This window comes from Malus sylvestris, chromosome 8 (assembly GCF_916048215.2).
Source record: "Malus sylvestris chromosome 8, drMalSylv7.2, whole genome shotgun sequence".
Lineage (NCBI taxonomy): Eukaryota > Viridiplantae > Streptophyta > Magnoliopsida > Rosales > Rosaceae > Malus > Malus sylvestris.
The window spans coordinates 29,843,704-29,864,557 of NC_062267.1; the positions used below are offsets into that span (position 1 = coordinate 29,843,704).

At 37.6% G+C, this 20,854-nt stretch overlaps 3 protein-coding genes across 5 annotated transcripts; 2 read left to right on the plus strand and 1 right to left on the minus strand.

The window, feature by feature from the left end:
• The first annotated feature begins 2,990 nt into the window (after window positions 1-2,990).
• On the plus strand, window positions 2,991-7,612 carry LOC126632854 (pentatricopeptide repeat-containing protein At5g65560-like). Its single transcript, XM_050303360.1, has 3 exons — window positions 2,991-6,158; window positions 6,591-6,839; window positions 7,047-7,612. Exon 1 carries the CDS (start codon window positions 3,150-3,152, stop codon window positions 5,865-5,867), a length of 2,718 nt encoding a protein of 905 aa, XP_050159317.1. The 5' UTR covers window positions 2,991-3,149; the 3' UTR covers window positions 5,868-6,158; window positions 6,591-6,839; window positions 7,047-7,612.
• A 701-nt stretch (window positions 7,613-8,313) lies between these two features.
• Window positions 8,314-10,039, plus strand: LOC126631528 (probable xyloglucan galactosyltransferase GT14). Its single transcript, XM_050301644.1, has one exon. It carries the CDS (start codon window positions 8,314-8,316, stop codon window positions 9,988-9,990), a length of 1,677 nt encoding a protein of 558 aa, XP_050157601.1. The 3' UTR covers window positions 9,991-10,039.
• LOC126632857 (membrane-bound O-acyltransferase gup1-like) lies at window positions 9,972-20,680 on the minus strand. Of its 3 annotated transcripts, none has more exons than XR_007626850.1 (21): window positions 20,619-20,680; window positions 20,273-20,538; window positions 20,103-20,161; window positions 19,209-19,390; window positions 19,076-19,124; window positions 18,213-18,316; window positions 18,047-18,111; window positions 17,103-17,173; window positions 15,072-15,131; window positions 14,828-14,941; window positions 14,531-14,655; window positions 14,364-14,415; window positions 13,640-13,702; window positions 13,358-13,467; window positions 13,176-13,268; window positions 12,974-13,055; window positions 11,951-12,028; window positions 11,221-11,296; window positions 11,087-11,136; window positions 10,447-10,668; window positions 9,972-10,089 (listed from the first exon to the last, which is right to left on the minus strand). XR_007626850.1 is itself a non-coding variant. In XM_050303370.1 (21 exons), the coding sequence occupies exons 1-20, from the start codon at window positions 20,633-20,635 to the stop codon at window positions 10,627-10,629; spliced, it is 1,758 nt and encodes a 585-aa protein (XP_050159327.1). In that variant the 5' UTR covers window positions 20,636-20,680; the 3' UTR covers window positions 10,215-10,537; window positions 10,611-10,626. The 3 variants fall into 3 exon arrangements, 2 of the variants coding, with proteins under 2 accessions (XP_050159327.1, XP_050159326.1); XM_050303370.1 differs by lacking the exon at window positions 9,972-10,089 and having other exon boundaries at window positions 10,215-10,537; window positions 10,611-10,668; XM_050303369.1 differs by lacking the exon at window positions 9,972-10,089 and having other exon boundaries at window positions 10,215-10,668.
• Between the last annotated feature and the right edge of the window lie 174 nt (window positions 20,681-20,854).

The window sequence follows — 20,854 nt, forward strand, 5'->3', positions numbered from 1 at the left end:
ATTTCTAGTCATTCATGTGACAATTTAGCGAGAATATTAACAATTTTATACGGAACAACTAAAATGATTTAAGGTAGACAAACGGAAGGACTAGTTATATTGATTTTCATTGTCATGAAATAGAGTGAGGAGTAAAGTCAATCTCATGAACTATTTTGATTAAGAGCTCAATTGGAAGTGTTTTTAGAATAACTAAAAACGTTTTTGATGAAAATATTTTTGAAACAAAAAATCCAAGCAGATTTCAAAAAAACACTTAAAGTGTTTTTTGTAAGAAGAAAGTGCTTATTATGCTTTTGAAACCTGGAAAGGGATCATCTTCGGACCCCTTCGTCCTAATCCACCAAGTCCGGAGATCCGGACCATTGAAATTTGATCTACTGGCTAAAGTTATTATGGGCCTCTGTTTGTAGGGCTGGAAAAAAATCCCAAAAATCCCAAACCAAACCGAAAAAATCCCGATCCCAAACCAAAATTCCCGAATTTTTCGGTATGTTATCCCAAACCAAACCAATATTTTCGGTACGGGAATCGGTTTTGCATCTTTATTTTTTTGGTATTCCCATACCGAACTGAAAATAAATATTATATATATATATATATTTTTTTAATTATAAAAGAATTATTTGAACCGTTGATTGTTTTGGATTTAATCTATGCCGTTGGTTTGTTTTTAGGTCAGTATGCTGCATACGGCATACCATTTCACTTTCACAGTCCACTTCACTTCAGTTCACTTCCCTTCCATTTCTATCGAATAGCCGAGCGGCCGAGCCCTCCTCATCTCATCTCTGATCTCTCCATTACCGAGTCGGCGAGCCCTCAGCTCATTTCTCTCTCTCTCTCTCTCTGTGACGAATTCCGGCTAGCCACCGGCCACCGCCACATCTGACTCTCCAGCCTTCCTTCACCACACAGCCACCTGTACGCCACCTTTCTCTGTCGCGACGATCTCTCTCTGGGGAACTCTCCATCCAGCACTGAGTTCGAATCTTTGTCATCCCAAATTAGGTAATTAATTTAATTTAGTGTTTTGAAATCTAATTTCTGTCTTCCTTTTGAAATTTAACTTAGGGTTTGGAATTAATTTTGTGTATTATTCCCCCATTTTTTTTCTTCAGTTTTTTCTGTATTATTCAGCGGAAGATTCAATTTCCAACTGGGTTCTCGAATTCGTGAGCTTTTTATCAAAAGGTACGTTTTTGTTCGATAAAGTTCATTATTTGAGTATGTGAGTTCGAATTTACGGCATTTGGGAGTTCGAATCATTGTGTATTGCCATTTGGGTATACTGTATGTGGGTGTGAATCTGTATGTGTGAGTTCGAATTTGAGTTCGAATCTGTATGTGGTGTGGCCCTGTGGGTGTGAATCTGAACGGATTGATTTAAGTGCATAAATTTTCAATTTTGTTATCACATTTCTGAACTATCAAAGGTTAACTCAATGGTTGTAAGCACCAAGGGGAAAAATGGTTAAGTGAACATTGTTCGCTCAGTCTTTCCGTCAAACACCTTGGGTTCAATTTCATTTTCTGGAATGCAGAATAACAGACTTGAAGTTTAGATTGAATTGCCTTGATTAGTTAAGCAAAGCACAAATATGCCTAATCATCTGCATTTTTTTCTTTTTTTAATTGTTATTGCAACCTTTACTAGTTCACATCTAACTGAGTTCTTTTCATTACTAGTTCACATCTAACTGGGTTCCTTTCATTACTAGTTCACATCTAACTGGGTTCTTTTCATTCTTACACGCCTAATTTTTATTTTTAGTTTTTTAAACAATATCTAGGAACTTCTCTTACTTTTAAGTTTAACTGATTGCAGTGCTATGTGGGTATTAGAAAACGAAGACTAAGTTTCTCTGTGATCCTCTGTGTAGCGTGTTGTATGTTTATTTCTAGTCTACACTGGTTCTTGGGAAATTATGCAGAGAAATATTTGTTTTGTGAGCAATCATCCCTGTAATAACTAGTTTTTAGCAAAATGCGTGCTTACATTTGCTAAATTTTGGACATGATGCACCGATGTTTTGTTTTTTAGCCTTATCAAACATTGTTTTGTTGCAGGCAGAGATAGCCAGACAAGAAGCTAGGGGCCGAAGAGGCCAACAATCTTCATAAACTTTAAGCTTTGCTTTTTTTGCTTTTGGTTTGTAACTTAATTATTTTGAAACTTTGTCTCATAACTAATTTTTTTTTGCTTTTGGGTTTGTTACTTTATTTATTTTAAGACCTTTGCTTGTAACTAATTTTTTTTGCTTTTTGGGTTTGTTACTTTATTTATTTTAAGACCTTTGCTTGTAACTAATTTTGTTTGCTTTTGGATTTGTCACTTAATTTATTTTTATTGCATGCATGTGTAGTAGAAATTGAATAGGCAGATTAAGGATGCTATTGTGCACAGATTTCAGATTGGCAGATTTGTGTAGATTCAAATTTTAGTGTAACAACAAATTGGGCAGATTGGCAGCCTGCCCAAAAGCCCAAATTTTCAATATACAAGGTTGAATTTTAGCCCAAAAGCATAATATGTTAAATTTAGTCCAAAACCCCAAAAGCCCAAAACTATTTCGGGATTCCCGATTTGTCCCGAAATCCAAAAAATATTTTGGGATTCCCGAAAAATTGGTTTGGGATCGGTATTGAAATTGGGATTCCCGAAAATTTTGGTTTGGGAATCAGGACAAGTGTTTTGGTTCCGTATCCCATACCGAACCACCCTTATATGTTTGTAGCCGTTTGATCAAATTTCAATAGTTCGGATTCTCGAACTTAGTGAATTAGGAGGAATGAATCAGTAGATGATCCCTTTCCTTGAAACCCAAAATTAATCCATTAAAAACGTTCTCAATTATTTTAAAATAACTTCTAAACCAGCCCTAAAAAGCCTTCTTATTCTAATATTTCAACAGTCTAATTTCAATCAAACGGTGCAAGAACTCCCAAAATGAAACCCTTCAAAAAGCCCACTCGTAGAGCTCACAGAGATTTCTCCAAATTCCAAAACGAACCCAAACAAAGAAGCTATTTACTCTTATCTCCCTCCTCCTCTTCTTCTTCCCACTCTGCAACTCAAACACCATTTCTTGGTCCGTACACGATGAAGTGAGTTGGGTCGGGTCCTCATTCAATGCCCGAAGAAGAAGATGATGAGAAAACCCATGGCCGTCATCTGCCACCCACCTGAACCCTTTCTCTTCCTCCTCCTCAAACCCTTCTCTTCCATTTCCTCCGCCGCCGCCGCTCCTCTTCCCCTCTCCAACGAACCGCACGATCTATCCTCCCAGCTCTTCGCCATTCTATCCCGCCCTAATTGGCAGCGCCACCCTTCCCTTAAGCAACTAGCCCCCTCCATATCCCCTTCCCATGTCTCCTCCGTCTTCGCTCTCAACCTCGACCCCCGAACCGCCCTCGCTTTCTTCAACTGGATAGCTCTTAAACCCGGATACAAGCACACCGTCCATTGCCACTCTTCTCTCCTCAACATTCTCCTCCCCAATGGGTTTCTCCAGGTCGCTGAAAAGATCCGAATTTCCATGATTAAGGCTTCCAGTTCCCCTCAAGATGCCCTTTTCGTGCTCAAGTTTTTGCGGGAGTTGAATGGCGCTGGAGAGTTCGAGTTCAAGCTCACCCTCAGGTGCTACAATTTTCTTCTTATGTCATTGTCTAAGTTTTCCCTGCTTCAAGATTTGAAAGCTTTGTATTTGGAGATGTTAGACGATATGGTTTCTCCAAATCTGCATACTTTTAATACCATGATCAATGCTTACTGTAAAGTGGGTAATGTGGCCGAGGCAGACTTGTATTTCAGTAGGATAGGGCAGGCGGGTTTCCACCCCGATACATTTACCTACACTTCTTTGATACTGGGGCATTGTAGGAATAAGGATGTGGATAGTGGTTACAGGGTTTTTAAGCTAATGCCGCAAAAGGGTTGTCAAAGAAATGAAGTTTCCTATACTAATTTGATACATGGGTTTTGCGAGGCTGATCGGATTGATGAGGCTTTAAAGTTGTTTTCTCAAATGGGGGAGGATAATTGTTTTCCAACTGTGCGGACATACACAGTTCTTATTTGCGCCTTGTGTAAATTGGGAAGGAAATTAGAAGCTATGAATCTGTTCAAAGAGATGACGGACAAGGGTTGTGAACCAAATGTTCATACTTATACCGTGCTCATTGATAGCATGTGCAAGGAAAATAAGCTTGACGAGGCACGAAACTTGCTGAACAAGATGTTGCAGAAAAGGTTGGTTCCTAATGTTGTCACGTACAACGCAATGATTGATGGGTACTGCAAGGAGGGAGCAGTTGAGGCTGCACTTGGTATTTTGGCTTTGATGGAATCGAGTAATTGTTATCCAAATGCTCGGACATACAATGAATTGATTTGTGGGTTTTGTAAAAGGAAAAATATACACCAGGCAATGGCATTGCTTGGTAAGATGCTTGATCGGAAACTCTCACCAAGCCTATATACATACAACTCATTAATCCATGGGCAGTGTAAAATGGGTCATTTTGAGAGTGCTTACAGGTTGCTTAATTTGATGAAAGAAAGTGGTTTGGTTCCTGACCGATGGTCTTACAGTTCTCTCATAGACGCTCTCTGTAAGAGGGGCAGACTGGAAGAAGCTCATGCCCTGTTTGATTCTCTCAATGAGAAAGGCATAAAGTCAAATGATGTGATCTTTACTTCTTTGATTGACGGTTATTGCAAGGTTGGGAAAATCGATGATGCCCATTCTTTGTTTGATAGAATGCTTGCAGAAGACTGTTTGCCGAACTCATTCACATACAATACCTTGATAGATGTGTTGTGCAAAGAAGAAAGACTGGAGGAAGCGTTTTCACTGGTGGAAAAGATGTTAAGTATTGGCGTCAAAGCTACAACACATACTTATACAATTCTAATTAAACAAATGTTGAAGGAAGGGGACTTTGACCATGCTCGTAGGCTTTTAAACCAGATGGTTAGTTCTGGTAATCAACCTGACCTGTTTACTTACACTACCTTTATTCATGCATATTGCGGCATAGGAAATGTAGAAGAGGCAGAGAAATTGATGATGAAGATGAATGAAGAAGGAATTATAGCAGATTCGTTGACTTACACATTGCTAATTGATGGATATGGACGTATGAGATTAATTGATTGTGCATTTGATGTTCTTAAGCGCATGTTTGATTCTTGTTGTGATCCTTCGCATTATACATATTCCTTTCTGATCAAACATCTTTCGAATGAAAAGTTGACAGAGACAAATAATAATATGGTGGGAATTGATTTGTTCTCAAAAGTCTCCTTAATTGATATTAGTGATGTGTGGAAGACAATGGATTTTGACATTGCTTTAGAGCTCTTTGAAAAAATGGCTGGACATGGTTGTGCACCCAGTACCAACACTTATGAAAAACTTATAGTAGGTCTTTGCAAAGAGAGGCGCTTGGAAGTAGCCCAGAGGTTATACAGTCATATGAGAGAGAGGAAAATTTCTTCAAGTGAGAATATTTATAATTCTCTTCTTAACTGTTGCTGTACATTGCAAAAGTATGGAGAGGCAGCAACCTTGGTGGATGCGATGATTAAGGATGGTTATTTACCGACACTGGAGTCCTCCACGATGCTTGTATGCGGGCTTCTTGATGAAGAGAAGACTGAGAAGGCAAAAGCAATTTTTCGTACTTTGCTTCTTTGCGAATATAATCACGATGAAGTAGCTTGGAAAGTTCTCTTTGATGGTTTACTTAAGAGGGGTTTTGTCAATATATGCTCTGAGCTCATAAGCATCATGGAGAAAATGGGTTGCCAGCTTCATCCTCAGACATATTCAATGTTGATTGAGGGAATGGATGGTCCATAAAAATGTTGGTTTCTGGTATTTAATTCTTTATCTGTGAGCACTACTACGAGCGGAAGTGATTTTGAAACATTATATTCCCAGAGATCTGTGTAAGCATTATGCATTGTGAATACTGAACGTTTACACAATAAAATGCTACAAAAGCTCGTTATTGATGTCTCAGGAGAATATGATACTGGATTTGTAGTCTTTGCAGTCTTTATTTGCGCTGTGAATATGCAGTCTCTTCAGCAAGTACAATATGTTTATCTGGGACGAGGACCTTGCCATTGATGATTTTGACTCAAAATGGTAAGTATAACTTGTACACTTTGGTAGAATGATTTTGGCATCTCTGTGGTGATTGCTGATATATTTCACTGTTTTGGCTGATTTGATGTTTTAGATTAACGATACATGAAATATTCACAGATTTATGCATACTTATTTCTTGCTCACTAGGGTTTAACTGCAAATTGGGAATTGGAAATATTAGAATGTTATGATTTGTTTAATGTTGGTGCCCATGAAGTTAAGGTGGAATGTCAAATTACAGTTTCAAAGCCATTCAATTAACGGTTTATATAGAAGAAAATTGGGCACTGGCCTGATACGACACAGAGAGAAATGTTATGTACACAAAGACATGATAGATCTCCCACATAAAAAAAAAAAGTACACTCAAATGCACCATCTTAGTTTTTCCAAAATTATCTCACATTTGATCATCCTATTCCTTGTTAGGCCAAAATAAAGAAGGGGATACTGAAAGATGTTTGATGTATAAAAAGATGGGGAAAGTTCAAATCCTTTGCTGCTTGAGTGTCGACTTCACTGTGCTTGGCAAAGATTGTTTGGGAGATAAGTGATTGCTTATTTTGTGCTGGAAGGATGAGCTCAGCTTTGGGCCTGATGTTCGATGTTGACCAAAAAAAGCTTTGGCGCTGATGTTCGGTGTTGTTCACCCTTCAGTCCATCTATCCATTTGCACAGGTGAGTAATGCCCTACCTCCTTAGAAAAAGATTCAAAAACATGAGTGTGTTTGATTTCTTTGAACATATGTTTTATTGCATGTACAATGGATTCAATAAACGTCTCGGTCCCTTTAAAGTCAATAGGAGGCCAAAAGTAAGCCTCAATGTTTCATTTTCTTCCACTGCAACCACTTATATAGTGAGTGTGACTTATCTGCTTGTTAGGATGCTGATCTTGTATTGCAATGAAGATCCTGTGCTGTATAAGGAGTTATCAGTGTTTGGTTGCTACATGTATATGCCAACCATATTAGCAAACCAAATGCAAGAACGCAAGGTCGGCAGGTGGCCATTCTTATACTCATCGGAAAACAGAAATCAGTACTGGATGGCTGTGATTGTGCGTGCAGATTATCCGGTGCAGAACCAACCAGCTGAGCTGGGGGAGCTTGGACGGAAGTGCTGGTATTTACTCGATCGACAGCCTTGCTGACATGATATATCTCAAACAGTGTATAGCATTTTCTGGTGATTTCAAACAGCAGATGACAAATATTTCAAGTCTGATGAACAATTAATTTACGATTTATTGTATTCTTGTGTTAAATTCCCACGTAGCAATCCCGTTTAAAATGATTGTTCCCTTGAGGACGTATGATTGTTGTTTAGGTAAATTAGGAATCTTTCGGGATGTAGAAGATCTTTTCTATTATCTTGTATTATTTGGAGAGCAAGTTATTCTCTCTTCCTTAATAAATAAAGGCACAAGACTAGATAGATAACTCATGAAACCTTTCTTCATCTCTTATCTTCGCCGTACTTTCTCTCTCTCTAAATTTTGGCCCTAAACCCTAAAGCCCACTGAAGTAATAATTGATTATAGTTAATTTGCGAGTCTCTTTGTCCAAAAGTTATACGATAGGCTCACACAAATGCAAGAGCAAAAATATCTATGAAATGATGCTTTTGAATTAAGACATGACTTTTTTTGAACAATAAAATGATATTTTTATTTATTTATTTACTGGCTGGCTTTCAAGGAAGGAGATCATGAATATCAGGATCCGAATCCTAATTTAATATATATGGAAATATGTAATCCTAGTACTACCATATTAGTTTTCGATTAAAATCTGTTTAAATAAGGTATCTTTTTATATATTGTGCATAATATCTCTTAAAAAGTGCAAAGTAAAAGCTTGTAGCTCAAGTCAACTCTTTTTTTTTTCTCTGTCTGCGTTAATGGCATAATCCATGTATTTCCTGTGAAGATACTCAGAATTAGTGCTTAATTAGTTTACCTTAATCATTTCTTAACACTATTTTTCTCTCTCGTATTTGTGTTTCATAGACTACAAGAGTGATCATGATCATATCATAAACTACTAATCTCTCCTAAATTTATCATTTCTGTTAGTGGAATAAGGCTTGGTTGTTGCATTTCTATTAATCTTGTCTCGTTCTTACGTATGTGTTCATGATCTCGACACTGATGAACAAGCAGCAGCAGCAGCAGCAGCTTTTCATGGAGAAATCATCCGTTGCAGGAAAATGCCATAAACAACTTGGGTTTGCACTAATCACTTCGTTTCTTTCGTTCTTCGTATTGATTTTATTCAACTTTTCGGATCTAAGTGCGGGAAGAAATAATACTCGTGGAATCACCTTTCTCATCAACAACTTTGGCCATGTTATTTTCGACCAACGACCTCATTCTACCTCTCTTCCTCTCAATGGAACGCTTAATGCCACAAACTCTAGTACTACCACTACTACTACTCAAGCACAATCTTCCGGCCGCGTGACAAAAGCGCCAGTACAACCAATATCTGATGAGATTGAGAAGAAAAACGCTGGTTTTGATTCTGATTCGTGCTCGGGAAGGTATGTTTATGTTTATGATCTTCCTAAGAGGTTCAACCAGGACCTGCTCAAGAATTGCCATTCACTTATGAAATGGACTGATATGTGCCCCCACTTATCAAACATGGGACTTGGTCCTAAAATTCACAGTTCTACGGGAAAACTAGTGGGAAATGGTTGGTTTGCTACAAACCAGTTTTCTTTGGGAGTTATTTTCCATAACAGGATGAAGCAGTACCAGTGTTTAACCAATGATTCGTCCTTGGCCTCTGCGGTTTTTGTACCCTTTTATGCCGGCCTTGATGTGGGACGATACCTCTGGGACTGCAACACGTCGGTGAGAGATGCTTCTCCTCTCGAATTGGTGAAGTGGCTTTCGCGTAGACCCGAATGGAAAACAATGTGGGGGAGAGACCATTTCATAGTCGGAGGGAGGATTGGTTGGGATTTCAGGAGGAAAACAGACGATGACTCTGACTGGGGTTCCAAGCTTATGCTTTTGCCGGAAACCAAGAACATGACGATGTTGTCGATTGAGGCGAGCTGTTGGAACAATGACCACGCGATACCATATCCGACATACTTCCATCCCTCAAAGGATAGCGAAGTGTTCGAGTGGCAGAGAAGAATGAGGAAGCGAAAAAGGCGGCATCTCTTCTCTTTTGCCGGTGCTCCGAGACCTGATCTCAAAATCCGGGATTTGATCATAGATCAATGCAAGTCTTCGTCCAAATGCAAACTTGTTGGTTGTTACAAAGGTGCAACTAGGTGTGATGACCCCTTAAATGTGATGGAGGCGTTCCAAGGGTCCGTGTTTTGCCTGCAGCCTCCGGGGGACTCGTACACTCGGCGATCAACATTTGATTCCATCTTGGCAGGCTGCATTCCAGTTTTCTTCCATCCGGGTTCGGCTTATGCACAGTACTTGTGGCACTTCCCCAACGACCCATCTAAATATTCCGTGTTCATATCAGAAAACGATATCAAGGATAAAAAGGCAATCATCAACAAGATGTTGCTTCGAATTCCGAAGCATCAGGTGGCGGCAATGAGAGAGGAAGTCATACGATTGATTCCGAAAGTAATATATGCAGATCCAAGGGCACCTAGATTAAACACAGTTGAAGATGCATTTGACATAGCAGTAAAAGGAGTGCTTGACAAAGTAGACAAAACTAGGAAGGACATGAAAGAGGGCAAAGATCCTGGCAATGCTTTCTGGGAAATAAACCCTGCAAAATTCGACATGCCTAAGCTCGCGAAAGAGGGAGAGAAAAATACAAACAGAAGTATAACGAGTGTTTAGTGTGTTTCCGTTTATTAATCTTAGACGCATCAACTCTTTGAATCCCAAACATTTCACTTGTTTATATTTCGTTCACTTTGAACCTCATTGATTTGTAACCTGTAGGCAACAATCGCGTTATGTGTCATATCTGTCAGGCTAATATAAATCAACAAGAAAACAATGAATTCTATCTAAGACAGAGTCAGGAAATGAGACACGAGTCAAAGTTTGAAGACCGAAAGTGAAGAAAAATAATCCAAAGATTAGAAAGCAATTAACTAACAAAAAGGTTTAGGATTTAGTACAATATCGATCGAAAGCACTTGCTAGGGTATCCGAATCTAGAGTTGCGCATTGGAATCAAAACTTTTGGCTGAGAGTATCAGTACAATGTAGGAACTTTCTCTACGTTCGTACAGTATCTTCCTGTCCTAATTGGATACAACAAAAGAATGTAGAGCGATGAATGATTACCTTTATCCGCCAGTCGTGTAAGAAGATCTCAGTAGTGATATCAAGGTCCTTAGCGTGAGCCGGCATACATTAGATTACATTGTTGGCAAACCTGTCTCCAGTTCAGAACTTCAGGACCTTGGTTTCCACACCAGCATTTAGCTACGGGGGCCAATAAATCAAACCTTACAGCGAGCCAATTTAGCTGCTACTTTGCTTTGCATCACGGATGTGGAACATAAGCTGCAAGATATGCAACTTCAGACCACTCATAGAAATAGCAGACACACAACAACCATGATATACATACAATTGTATGCTTATGTTTTTATAAAATGTTCAGGGTTTAGGGTTTATATCAGAAACAAAATTGAACGAAAGCCTGAAACATCATTTTGGTACAAGATAAATGTAAGCCCAGAATATATAAGAAAATATCTGAACTCCTATGACTAGGCCTACATATACATCTAGTCATTTGTTCCACTACATTTAGGCATTAATAGCGAAGAAATCGTAAATTTACTATAAAATACAAAATTTATGCATTTTTCATCTAAAAACATATCCACATCGTGCCTTAACTCTGTGAAACTAATTCTAAAAGGCGATATATTTAAACTGTACCCTTATAGAAATAAGCAGATCATTGTGAAATTACCTTTGTCCCTACATAAAATGTCAAAAGCATGCCAGCCAAAACGGGGAGTCCTGTACAAAGAAAATCATCAGTCCCCCAGAAGCAGCATTGTATAAGGATAACAAGGAACCTGAGGACATGAAATTTTAAATTACCTTCTCGTTTAAGGAATTGAGAAATCAACCAACTAATCCCAGATGGTCCAATAACAAAACCAACAAGGTTTGCTACCTGCATAAACATTGGATTTAATGAAAATTGGAGGCAGATTCTAAAAATAAACAGTAGAAGGATTAGCACTTTAATTGAATCCTCGTATTGTTAGCATTTATGCATTCTTGTAAACACATAAGGTGATTTACCGTATCAGTTTGGCAGATTCATATAACATGATACGTTTTTAAGTGCTAAGTACACTAATACCAGTGGGATGCACAAAAGAACCCTCACAAAAAATGTTAGGCCTACACTATGCTCTTTAAACGCATAAGATTCAATAAAAACTGTCACTGTAAAAAGGCCTTAAGCAGCTTGAATCATTTAGCCTTTCAAAAGAGAAAAGTCAAACAGCTTTTCCGAAGGGTAGGAAAAAACTCCTAAATGTTTAAACCCGACAAGGTAGAGAGTTTCAGATACGTAAACATCATCAAATTAGTCTCAAAAAACCAATCAGCCAGCAAAAAGGCCTTATTACTACTTCCTTTTCACTCAAGTAATTTTTTAAAACCTTCCTAGTGGAACTAGGAATTTAATCATCTGATTTTACTTTAAAGATCCAGAGAACCGTTCTATAAACATGCAAATATCAAAAGTCAATACAGCATCAACAGGAATTCAAAAATAATTACGATTGGTATATGCTTTAGTCAATTACAGGATACTGACCATGAGGCAAGTGATCGTGATTGCACCAGCAACCGCGCTAAGTTCACGAACAACAAACTCACCATGTGTACTCTTAAACTGACAAAAAATACATGACAAAATCGAAATTGTTATGCCTTGTCAGATAAAAGAGAGAAGATAAAGGTTGATATGCTCCTCTTCTCTTCCTCTCACTCCCCTTCTCATCAAACAAGCTTCGTATATATTTAAGTATCTTTTAATGGAATGAACTAGAACAAGAGAAATCACAAGGCAAAAGGGGTTGTGGAGCAAGCTTGTGATTTTCTTCCAAAAGCTTCAAAGTACAAGATAAGTCCTCGATGTTTTCCCCTAAGGGTTGAAAACCTCTTATCCTTGAGCACCAATATTCTCCCTCACTCCATCAAGTGGCCATAATAAGCGAAAACAAATCTATTTTTTTGATGTCTATAAGATGGTCTTTCAAACTCCTAAGATATTCAAAGACACATGAATCCGAACAAGATTTTTGAGAAATTTTCCTATATCTTGATGTTCCAAAATTCTGTGCTATATATCTCAACCTAATCACCTAACGTGATTAAACCAAACAGGGGGAATAGGGGGAAGAAGTTTCTGAAAAATTTGAACCTTTGGTGCTTTCTAAACAGGGAAAAAACACACACCCAGTGACTTCAAGAGGCAATGCGGCAGAAAAGGAAATCTGGGGGCTAAAGTGGACACGGGCCAAAATTCAGGGGCAGGCATGGAGCCTGTCACAAGAGTGGTTGGGCTACAAGTTGACAAAATTCTTTTTTACCTCACTTATAGTTCTAATGCCACAACTCATATCCACTACAACATCCGAGTATACATTCTCAGCAGTATCCCATTTAAAAACTAGGGGATGTCCTTGTTCAGGGGTGCAGCACTGAATACCTTCAAGCCAACAACAGCTAACTGATTGGCTATATGGGAGGTACGAGAATTGGAATGATCATCCTCCTATAAATTAAACCAAACAAAAGAAAAACAGCAAATGTAGAATAGGAACAAAGAGGCCACCTGAAATGCATTGGTTGCTGATTTCAGTATCATTTCCGGAATAAAGAATAAGCATGTCAGCCATGCCCATGAAAGAAGCTTCCTAATGACAAAGACAGAAATTAAGATAGAGTAAGGAACAAGTTTCAATAATGCTCTACGTGTATTTGATGGAAAGCTAAGATGTATTCAAGAAGAAAAATTCAAAAGCAGCAACAACTACCATTCTAGATCATGCCAAATGGCAACAAATGTGAATACAACCCATACATTGAGAAGCTTTCTCTGAGTGCCCCCAAGAGGAATGTACAAATACCTATTGTTTTCATTTCCCAAACAAACATGTCAGGGATAGAAAAAGGATTACATGAGAAAATAAAAAGCATAACAGGTTGAAAGTTTCACCTCACAAGCCATTTGTTGTAGGAAGCATGCCAGTTTTTCCAAAAAGTTTCCAAGTTGTAGCAATTATTTATACACCTCGGCATATTCTCCGGGACCTCAATGCCACATATCTGCAGCAATTAGAAAAGTCATTGTCCCACAGCAAAACAATATTAATCCTAAAAGCTTGTTAAACCACAGTGCAAATCACGTTTACAACTAATTTACAGTAGACGGACAACTCAGCAGTAAACGCCAAAGTTCAGAAGAAATGGAAATAAAAATTTATTTACATATACACACCAGTGACCAGAACCGGAAATAGCGCCATATCAGAAAAAACTTCAGCCACATGAACATTAAGACCTGCACCATCATAAGAAAGTAAATCACCTTGACCTAAGCCAAAACAAATCCATGAAGTCACCTAACAAATAGAATGGAGATCCAAACAAAGTGAAAGGAAAATACTAAAAGACCCAATTTAAAAAAGGGTCATATAAAATTTCACCAAAAAAATTATTAAATCCAGGTAAAGTGACCCATTAAAATTACTTTGTGGCAGACTGCAGAGTGTACGAGTATGGTGAGGAACGATAATACTTACACAAGCAATTCTTACATCATATCTATGAGGAATGTAAAGATAACAATTTAATGTTTGATACTATTACAAATGAACTTATTACAAATAACAATTTGAGGACTGTTTTTAACTAGTAATAGCTAACTCTCTCATGCGGTTTTCTTTGTCCAAAGAAGCTTATCGATATCATGTATTTTAAGATATATTCATTATTTTTTATATTCTCATAAATAGGAACTATCAAATTATTCAACATTTAGTCCATGCACAGAGTCTAAGGTGCGTGTGTCTTTTGTATTTTCTGGAATAAAATACTACATTACCGCCTCAAATGAAAAGTAAATTATGTTGCTTCACAGTGTACTTTCAATCATATAAAAAGCTTGAGATATTGAAATTCTAATCATCAAAGACGTTGATACTGTAAAGATCATCTCTTACCCCATATCCAATAATAAACACATCCATAGGATGTAACTCTTTCCACATGCCACTAATAGGTACAGCAAAAGAGAACTTAGTTAATACAGTATCCAAAAGATAGAATACACACATGCATTGGTCACTCACATACACAGTACATGGTGTACCTTTAACTAGAGACTCACCTGATTGCAAACGCATTGTAATAGAAAAGATGTGTCATTAGTTCCATCAGAAGAAGACTGAACACCCAGCGCAAACCATACCAAGCAATGTCTTTAGCTGAAAAGTTATTTTGAGGAACATCCAACTGAAAATATTTCAATAAAGTCAAATACTGAGGCTCTGCAGTAACATACAAGTACGGACTATCCTCTCTAACGATATGGGAAGCACATCCAGTGCACTTGACAATCCAGAAATGACCAAATATTTCAAATTATTTAAAAAACAAAACAGTACGAATATTGAAAGTGACAGACCTGTGAGGCAAATGCATTGAAGCTAACAATTGGCCCAGTAAGATAAAGAGGTGCATACACCAAATAAGCAAGGTATGTTGTAAAGGCATACTTGTCATGCTGGACACCTCTCTCCTGGGTATAACAAACACATTTATGAACACATGGAAAATCCATTTGGATGAAAGTTGATTTACGGATCCATCAACTGCAATAATAGTATAATACTAGACTTGCCCTTCAGTAGAATGCATAATAAGCTAACCTGTAAAACATGATAACAAGTTTTCCCTGATTTACAAATATTGCAGCGCTGAATGTGTTTCTGCATACAAGAACAAGAAACATCACCACTTTGTAAATAGATAAAGCGCACAGTATTAAATCCTTTACAATAATCTGCGTACATGAATAAGCAGTGAAAATCCATCAGAAAGAACCAGGAATCACCAAGATTCGCAGTAAAAGGTTTACGGTAAACCAAATAGGGTTGCTGAAATATGTTAATGGATACTGGTACATGAATTGGCCTAAGAATTTGTTGTTAATACTAGACTAAATGCTGTTAATATGGTAATTGGCAAGCCTGTGAAGGACAATGTTAAAGTACCATTGAGTGTGACCACAGAAAACTAACAAGATGTCAACTTCAAAAGCAAGCTGCAGAGCAAGAACATTGAAAAAATGCAGGGTTGAGTGATGTGAAAGTAATAATCACTCTTGACTCTCATCCATAGAATCAGCTGGAAAGAAAAATACCATAAAGTTCTAGAGCAATAAGTAACACATGCTCGTTATTCTTTCAGGCCACAATCATAGGGGGGCGTAGGAAGTCAAACAAGTTTGGCATACAACAACAACAACAACAACAACAAAGCCTTTTCTCACTAAGTGGGGTCGGCTATATGAATCCTAGAACGCCATTGCGCTCGGTTCTGTGTCATGTCCTCCGTTAGATCCAAGTACTCTAAGTCTTTTCTTAGGGTCTCTTCAAAAGTTTTCCTAGGTCTTCCTCTACCCCTTCGGCCCTAAACCTCTGTCCCGTAGTCACATCTTCGAACCGGAGCGTCAGTAGGCCTTCTTTGCACATGTCCAAACCATCGTAACCGATTTTCTCTCATATTTCCTTCAATTTCGGCTACTCCTACTTTACCTCGGATATCCTCATTCCTAATCTTATCCTTTCTCCTGTGCCCACACATCCAACGAAGCATCCTCATCTCCGCTACACCCATTTTACAAAAAAAATTAATCTCCTGAGACCATCTCCAACCCTTGGCTTAAAATCTAAAATTTTTAGCCCAGAAAATTTAGGTTTTAACCCAGAAACAGTTTTTCTCCTCCAACCCTTTTGGGTTAAATATTCAGCCCGAGATTATTAAAGAATGAATTTAGGATAATTTCTTTCTTAAAGTAACTTTAAAAAAAAAAAAAAATTATGTAGACTATCCTAATTTAATTTTATGAACATTTTAAGCTAAAAATATTTAGATTATGATAAATATTGAAAAATCACTAAACCGACACCATGAAACTCGTGAAACACTACGAAAGAATATGAAACACATAAAATAATTTTTTTAATTACTTTAGTCGTTAAATTTAAATTTGGACCATTAGATATTTTTTTTACTGTTGGATTTGATCAAATTAGATCTTAATCGTTGGATTCAATTAATTTATAAATATAAAACTAAAAAAATATACATATATGATGGGCCAGCCCCACTAACCCAGGGGGGAATTCTAGGCTAAATTTGCCCCAGAAATGAGTTTTGAGTTTTAACTGATATTTGGCCCAAGGGTTGGAGCAAGTTGGGGTAAGTTTAGAACCTAAAATTTGAGTTTTACTCCAAGGGTTGGAGTAGGTCTGAAAAGGTTTTGATGTATTAATTACACGGTGTATTTTAGGTCCATTGTTTTGGAGTCTCACATTCAAATGTCCTTAAGTCTCTTATTGTCACATGATTAGGTGTTGTGAATTGTGTCTTTCAGAATTTAGAGTGTATTAGCTGTGAGGCTAGACTTTTTTTTTCTAATTTCTATTGTAGTGAATCCAATACACCAATAGTTTTTGCCAAAGGCCAGAGAGTGAGTCCAGATCACTCTTTTCTTCCTTTCTCTTACTATTGTCCTGCATCACCACCATTACCAGAAGCCTTGGAAGGTTTGAAACATCGTTTCCATGTAGACACGGTGACAAAATAATCTTATAGCACACAAACTAGACAAAAAGGGGGAGGGACACAAACAGAGAAGAGAGCATACAGATCACAGCTCAAAGGAACACAAATACCTTATGGTCAAAACGAGAATCTCGATGTGCCCAATGGTAATCATAACCAAAGCTTATCATCCGCAAAACAACTGTCACAAACAACCAGAATTAGAGAAAAAAACACCATATAATAGAATCACAAATATATACTAATGTACAATAGCAGGTTGCAGCATTACTCATTGTGCTTTGTGAATCCGTTCTTTTTTTTTTTTCTATTAACTTCCATTCCTATTATCTCAATTGAAAGCTTTTACTTATTTCTATTCATGCAATTACTGAAATAAGAATATAGGTACAATGAACTCATCTCCCAACTAGTCATCTCTCCACTGCCTACCTCATAACTTAATTGGGGGCACCAAAACCACAATTTTACACCAGCAGATACGGAAGAGATCCTTAATTACCAAATACACCCATAACTCCTTGAAACGACTCAAAGTTTCAAACATATTCATCCACCATTTTGGTTCTCATATAACAATCCTTATTCCTTACACACAAACACACTTGACCTATCATCCACAAAGCTCCAATCTGTGGCATTGTGGGTCTGCTCCAAGCTGCAGTAATCATGAAATAAGTTGGCTGTATTTGGTAATTATGCAAACCTGTCTCTGCAGTCTGAGAACCCACTTCCAAGCTGTTCCAAGCAGCCACTTATTTCAAGTCCATCTTTTAATGTCTAAGATTATTCAACTATTAGAGGATTCTCATACTGTAGAGATGGGTTCTTTTGGTATGTCATTCGATTCTCAGAAAGTTGGCTGCTTGTTCTGTCTCACAGATCATACTGGTAAACCCATCTGGGTATTTTGTAGGATTGCATATATAGATTTGTGTCTACATAGGTATGGAAGTATTTGACGAAATGTCATATATATAAAATTAAAGCATAATCATGAAAGTATGATGACTGGAATTAATCCGTCAAACCAATAATGAGGAAAGCACAATACCAAAGTTAAAGCAAATGTGCCATCTAAAGGTGCCCCGAAAGTTGTCCAAATATGCCCAGCGTTGCCTACATAATAATATGCAGAACCAGTAAGCAGATATATCACAATTTATTTGTTAAGTACCCAAAGAAGCGCTAACTAGCCTAGCCTAGCCAACAAAACTCACCCAATTATGGAGAATGAATATCCTTCATAAACACGATTGCACAGAAGAAAGAATATGTTGAAAATCCATAATACAAAAGGGAAATATTTTGTTCGTGCAAATATCTGCAAAAACACAAGTCCAGTAATGTATGGCAAGAATTCAAAACTGTAGCGCATAACTCTGACAAAGAAAGAAACAAAATGAGCTCTTCGAGTAGACTCAAAACAGTAGCCCATATGATTAATCTGATAAAGCATACAATAACACAGTTTGCAATTATAAAATCAAATTTTAGGGGGGAAAATAGAATATTTTCATCAAACCTAATTGTCAAAGTTACCCTGCACCATTAATTTCACATGCATAAACAGTTAACATTTGAAACACAACGAGGGACAATGCAGAGCTTTTAACTCCTACAAGCACAAAGCATAAGGTGGAATAAAGTGCACAAACTATCAACTGCTACGCCAACAATACATAGAAATCAAGTTTTGACCTTCTTCAGTCTCAATATGTTCCAAAACAAATTCTTCACATGAAATCATGTTGTTTTGGAAGCTGGCCAATATTTTTTATGTATCATAACACATACTTTAAGACTAAAGGTTCATGTAGGACCTGTATATATCAGAAAACCAACCTAACTGAAGGAAAATACTTCAACATAAATATAAACAGAAAAACACTAATGATAATGGTGATAAAAGAAGGGAACTATTATTGGCACTCCAAAAATCGAACTGTGAACTCCTCATAAGAGTATTTTTCTTTCTAAATACAGAAAGTTTGAAGTGCACATTTAGATTTTTGGAGTGCCACTAACAATTCCCTAAAAGAAAATGCATTGCATTGTGCATCCAAGCATGAATGGAGCTCACCTTTACCAAGAGAAAATTCATTGAAGCGATTGAGAGGACAAATAGAATGCTTGCAGAAACAATGAAAGTCAGAGAACAGCACCTCCTCAGAAAGAGCATAAAATCCAAGTATTGTTATGAAGGTAAGACATACCAGGCTCCATGCAGATATGCTAGGTATGTGAAAGAAATCAAAATCCAAATAATGGACATCCCTCTCGCTTTTAAATGAAAGCTTGTCCTCAAAAAATTAGCGATCAACGTGAACATTGTGAAAACAACGGTAAGAATTGGTAAATTTCCTCGAAAGTTTCTCCATTGAGCATCAGAAACATCCTAAGCAGAAAAAGACAGGTGCTTTTCAGGTAAGAACAGGTATATCAGAGAATAGAATTTGTATAGTTTTTTGAGTTTTCAGTACATCCAATGTTTTTCACACCATGGCACTGGAGTAACTCAACACACGAACAAGAGTCACATAGAGAAACAGAGCAATGTTTCTAGTATTTAAATGATAACTTCTGCCATCATATACACATTTTAAGTCACTACAATTCCATTAGTGATAACTTCTGCCTCAATCTAATTCACATTTTCAGCATTAATCTGCTCCTATCCCCTATTTTCCAAACCATTATTTTCTATGATAATTGTGAAGGAATAGAATTTACGTACATACGTGCATCATATACACATATATCTTCAAACAACATGCCATTTGAATGGCAACACTAGCCCTTCGGGCAACACACTAAATTTTGTCAAACTCCCATGTTTAGCCAGGTCAAAACTCAAGAGCTGAACGCTAATCCCTAAAACCCGACTCCACAGTCCACACCATAAAACAACGAATCAAAAACTTAAAACACTGAAGTAAGACAGCAGCGTGTCACAGTCCGCTTCGGAATTTACAAATACACACACACAGTTAACAACAGCAGATCATTGTCCCAACTATCTAAACCAGAATTTCGAGTGTTATCATTGAAATAAAACTGAATTTATAAAGAGAAAACAGAAATGAATGAAATTGAAAGAAGAAACCCACATTGAGGCGAGGAGGAATGAGCCATCCAGGACGCAAACCGAAAAGCTTAGCATGATGATCTGCGTATCAGAAAAATGGACATTCAATTTTCAATTAATAAATAAATAAACAAATAAACAAATAACCAAAAGGAAAAAGAAGAAGAAAAGAGATTAAGAAATGGATGATACCGCGAGAGATTTGGAGGGATCGATGGATGATGTAGGCGTAGAAAGCAGCTGCGTAGAGAATCAGAAATCCCACCTCTCCTTTCAACAGCTTCATAGCTCTTCCTGCTGCTTCTGCTTCCTCTCTCTCTCCTGAATTTCCAACTTTGATTTTGTTGTGTGGGTTGTTCTTGGTGACCAACGACACCATCTCTCTCACTTCGTCTCTGCTCTCTCTCTCTCTCTGCTTCTGACGAAAGGGACAGTTTGGTTGAAGACTCTCCTGCCACCTATAACAAAAGAGATCTATCAATACCAATAATTACAAGTCTGCCACTATTTCCACTACCAAAAGTTCGGAAATTCCTACAAATATTTCACTTCCATTTACGCGCCCAAGTCCCAATCTTGGCAGCGAAGATTCGTTCTTTACGTATTGGGTGGGTGTGTCTAGCAAATAAATGGGTTTGCTTAAATAGACCTTCCTCTTCCTACTTCAATAGGACAACAGTCGGTCACACAGACACAAAGAAAAGAGGAAGGAGCTTGGGAGAGAGTGAGCCTCTCCATCGGTCCGTACAAATGCGCGCCGTTTATATCTGCAAC

Coding starts and splice junctions, on each gene's coding strand:
- LOC126631528 (XM_050301644.1), top strand. CDS start 8,314: ATGAACAAGCAGCAGCAGCAGCAGCAGCTTTTCATGGAGAAATCATCC.
- LOC126632857 (XM_050303370.1), bottom strand. Junction 15,132..17,102: donor ATTCTCGTTTTGACCATAAG/GTATTTGTGTTC, acceptor TCTTGTATGCAG/AAACACATTCAGCGCTGCAA. Junction 11,297..11,950: donor TCACGATCACTTGCCTCATG/GTCAGTATCCTG, acceptor ATGTTTATGCAG/GTAGCAAACCTTGTTGGTTT.
- LOC126632854 (XM_050303360.1), top strand. CDS start 3,150: ATGATGAGAAAACCCATGGCCGTCATCTGCCACCCACCTGAACCCTTT.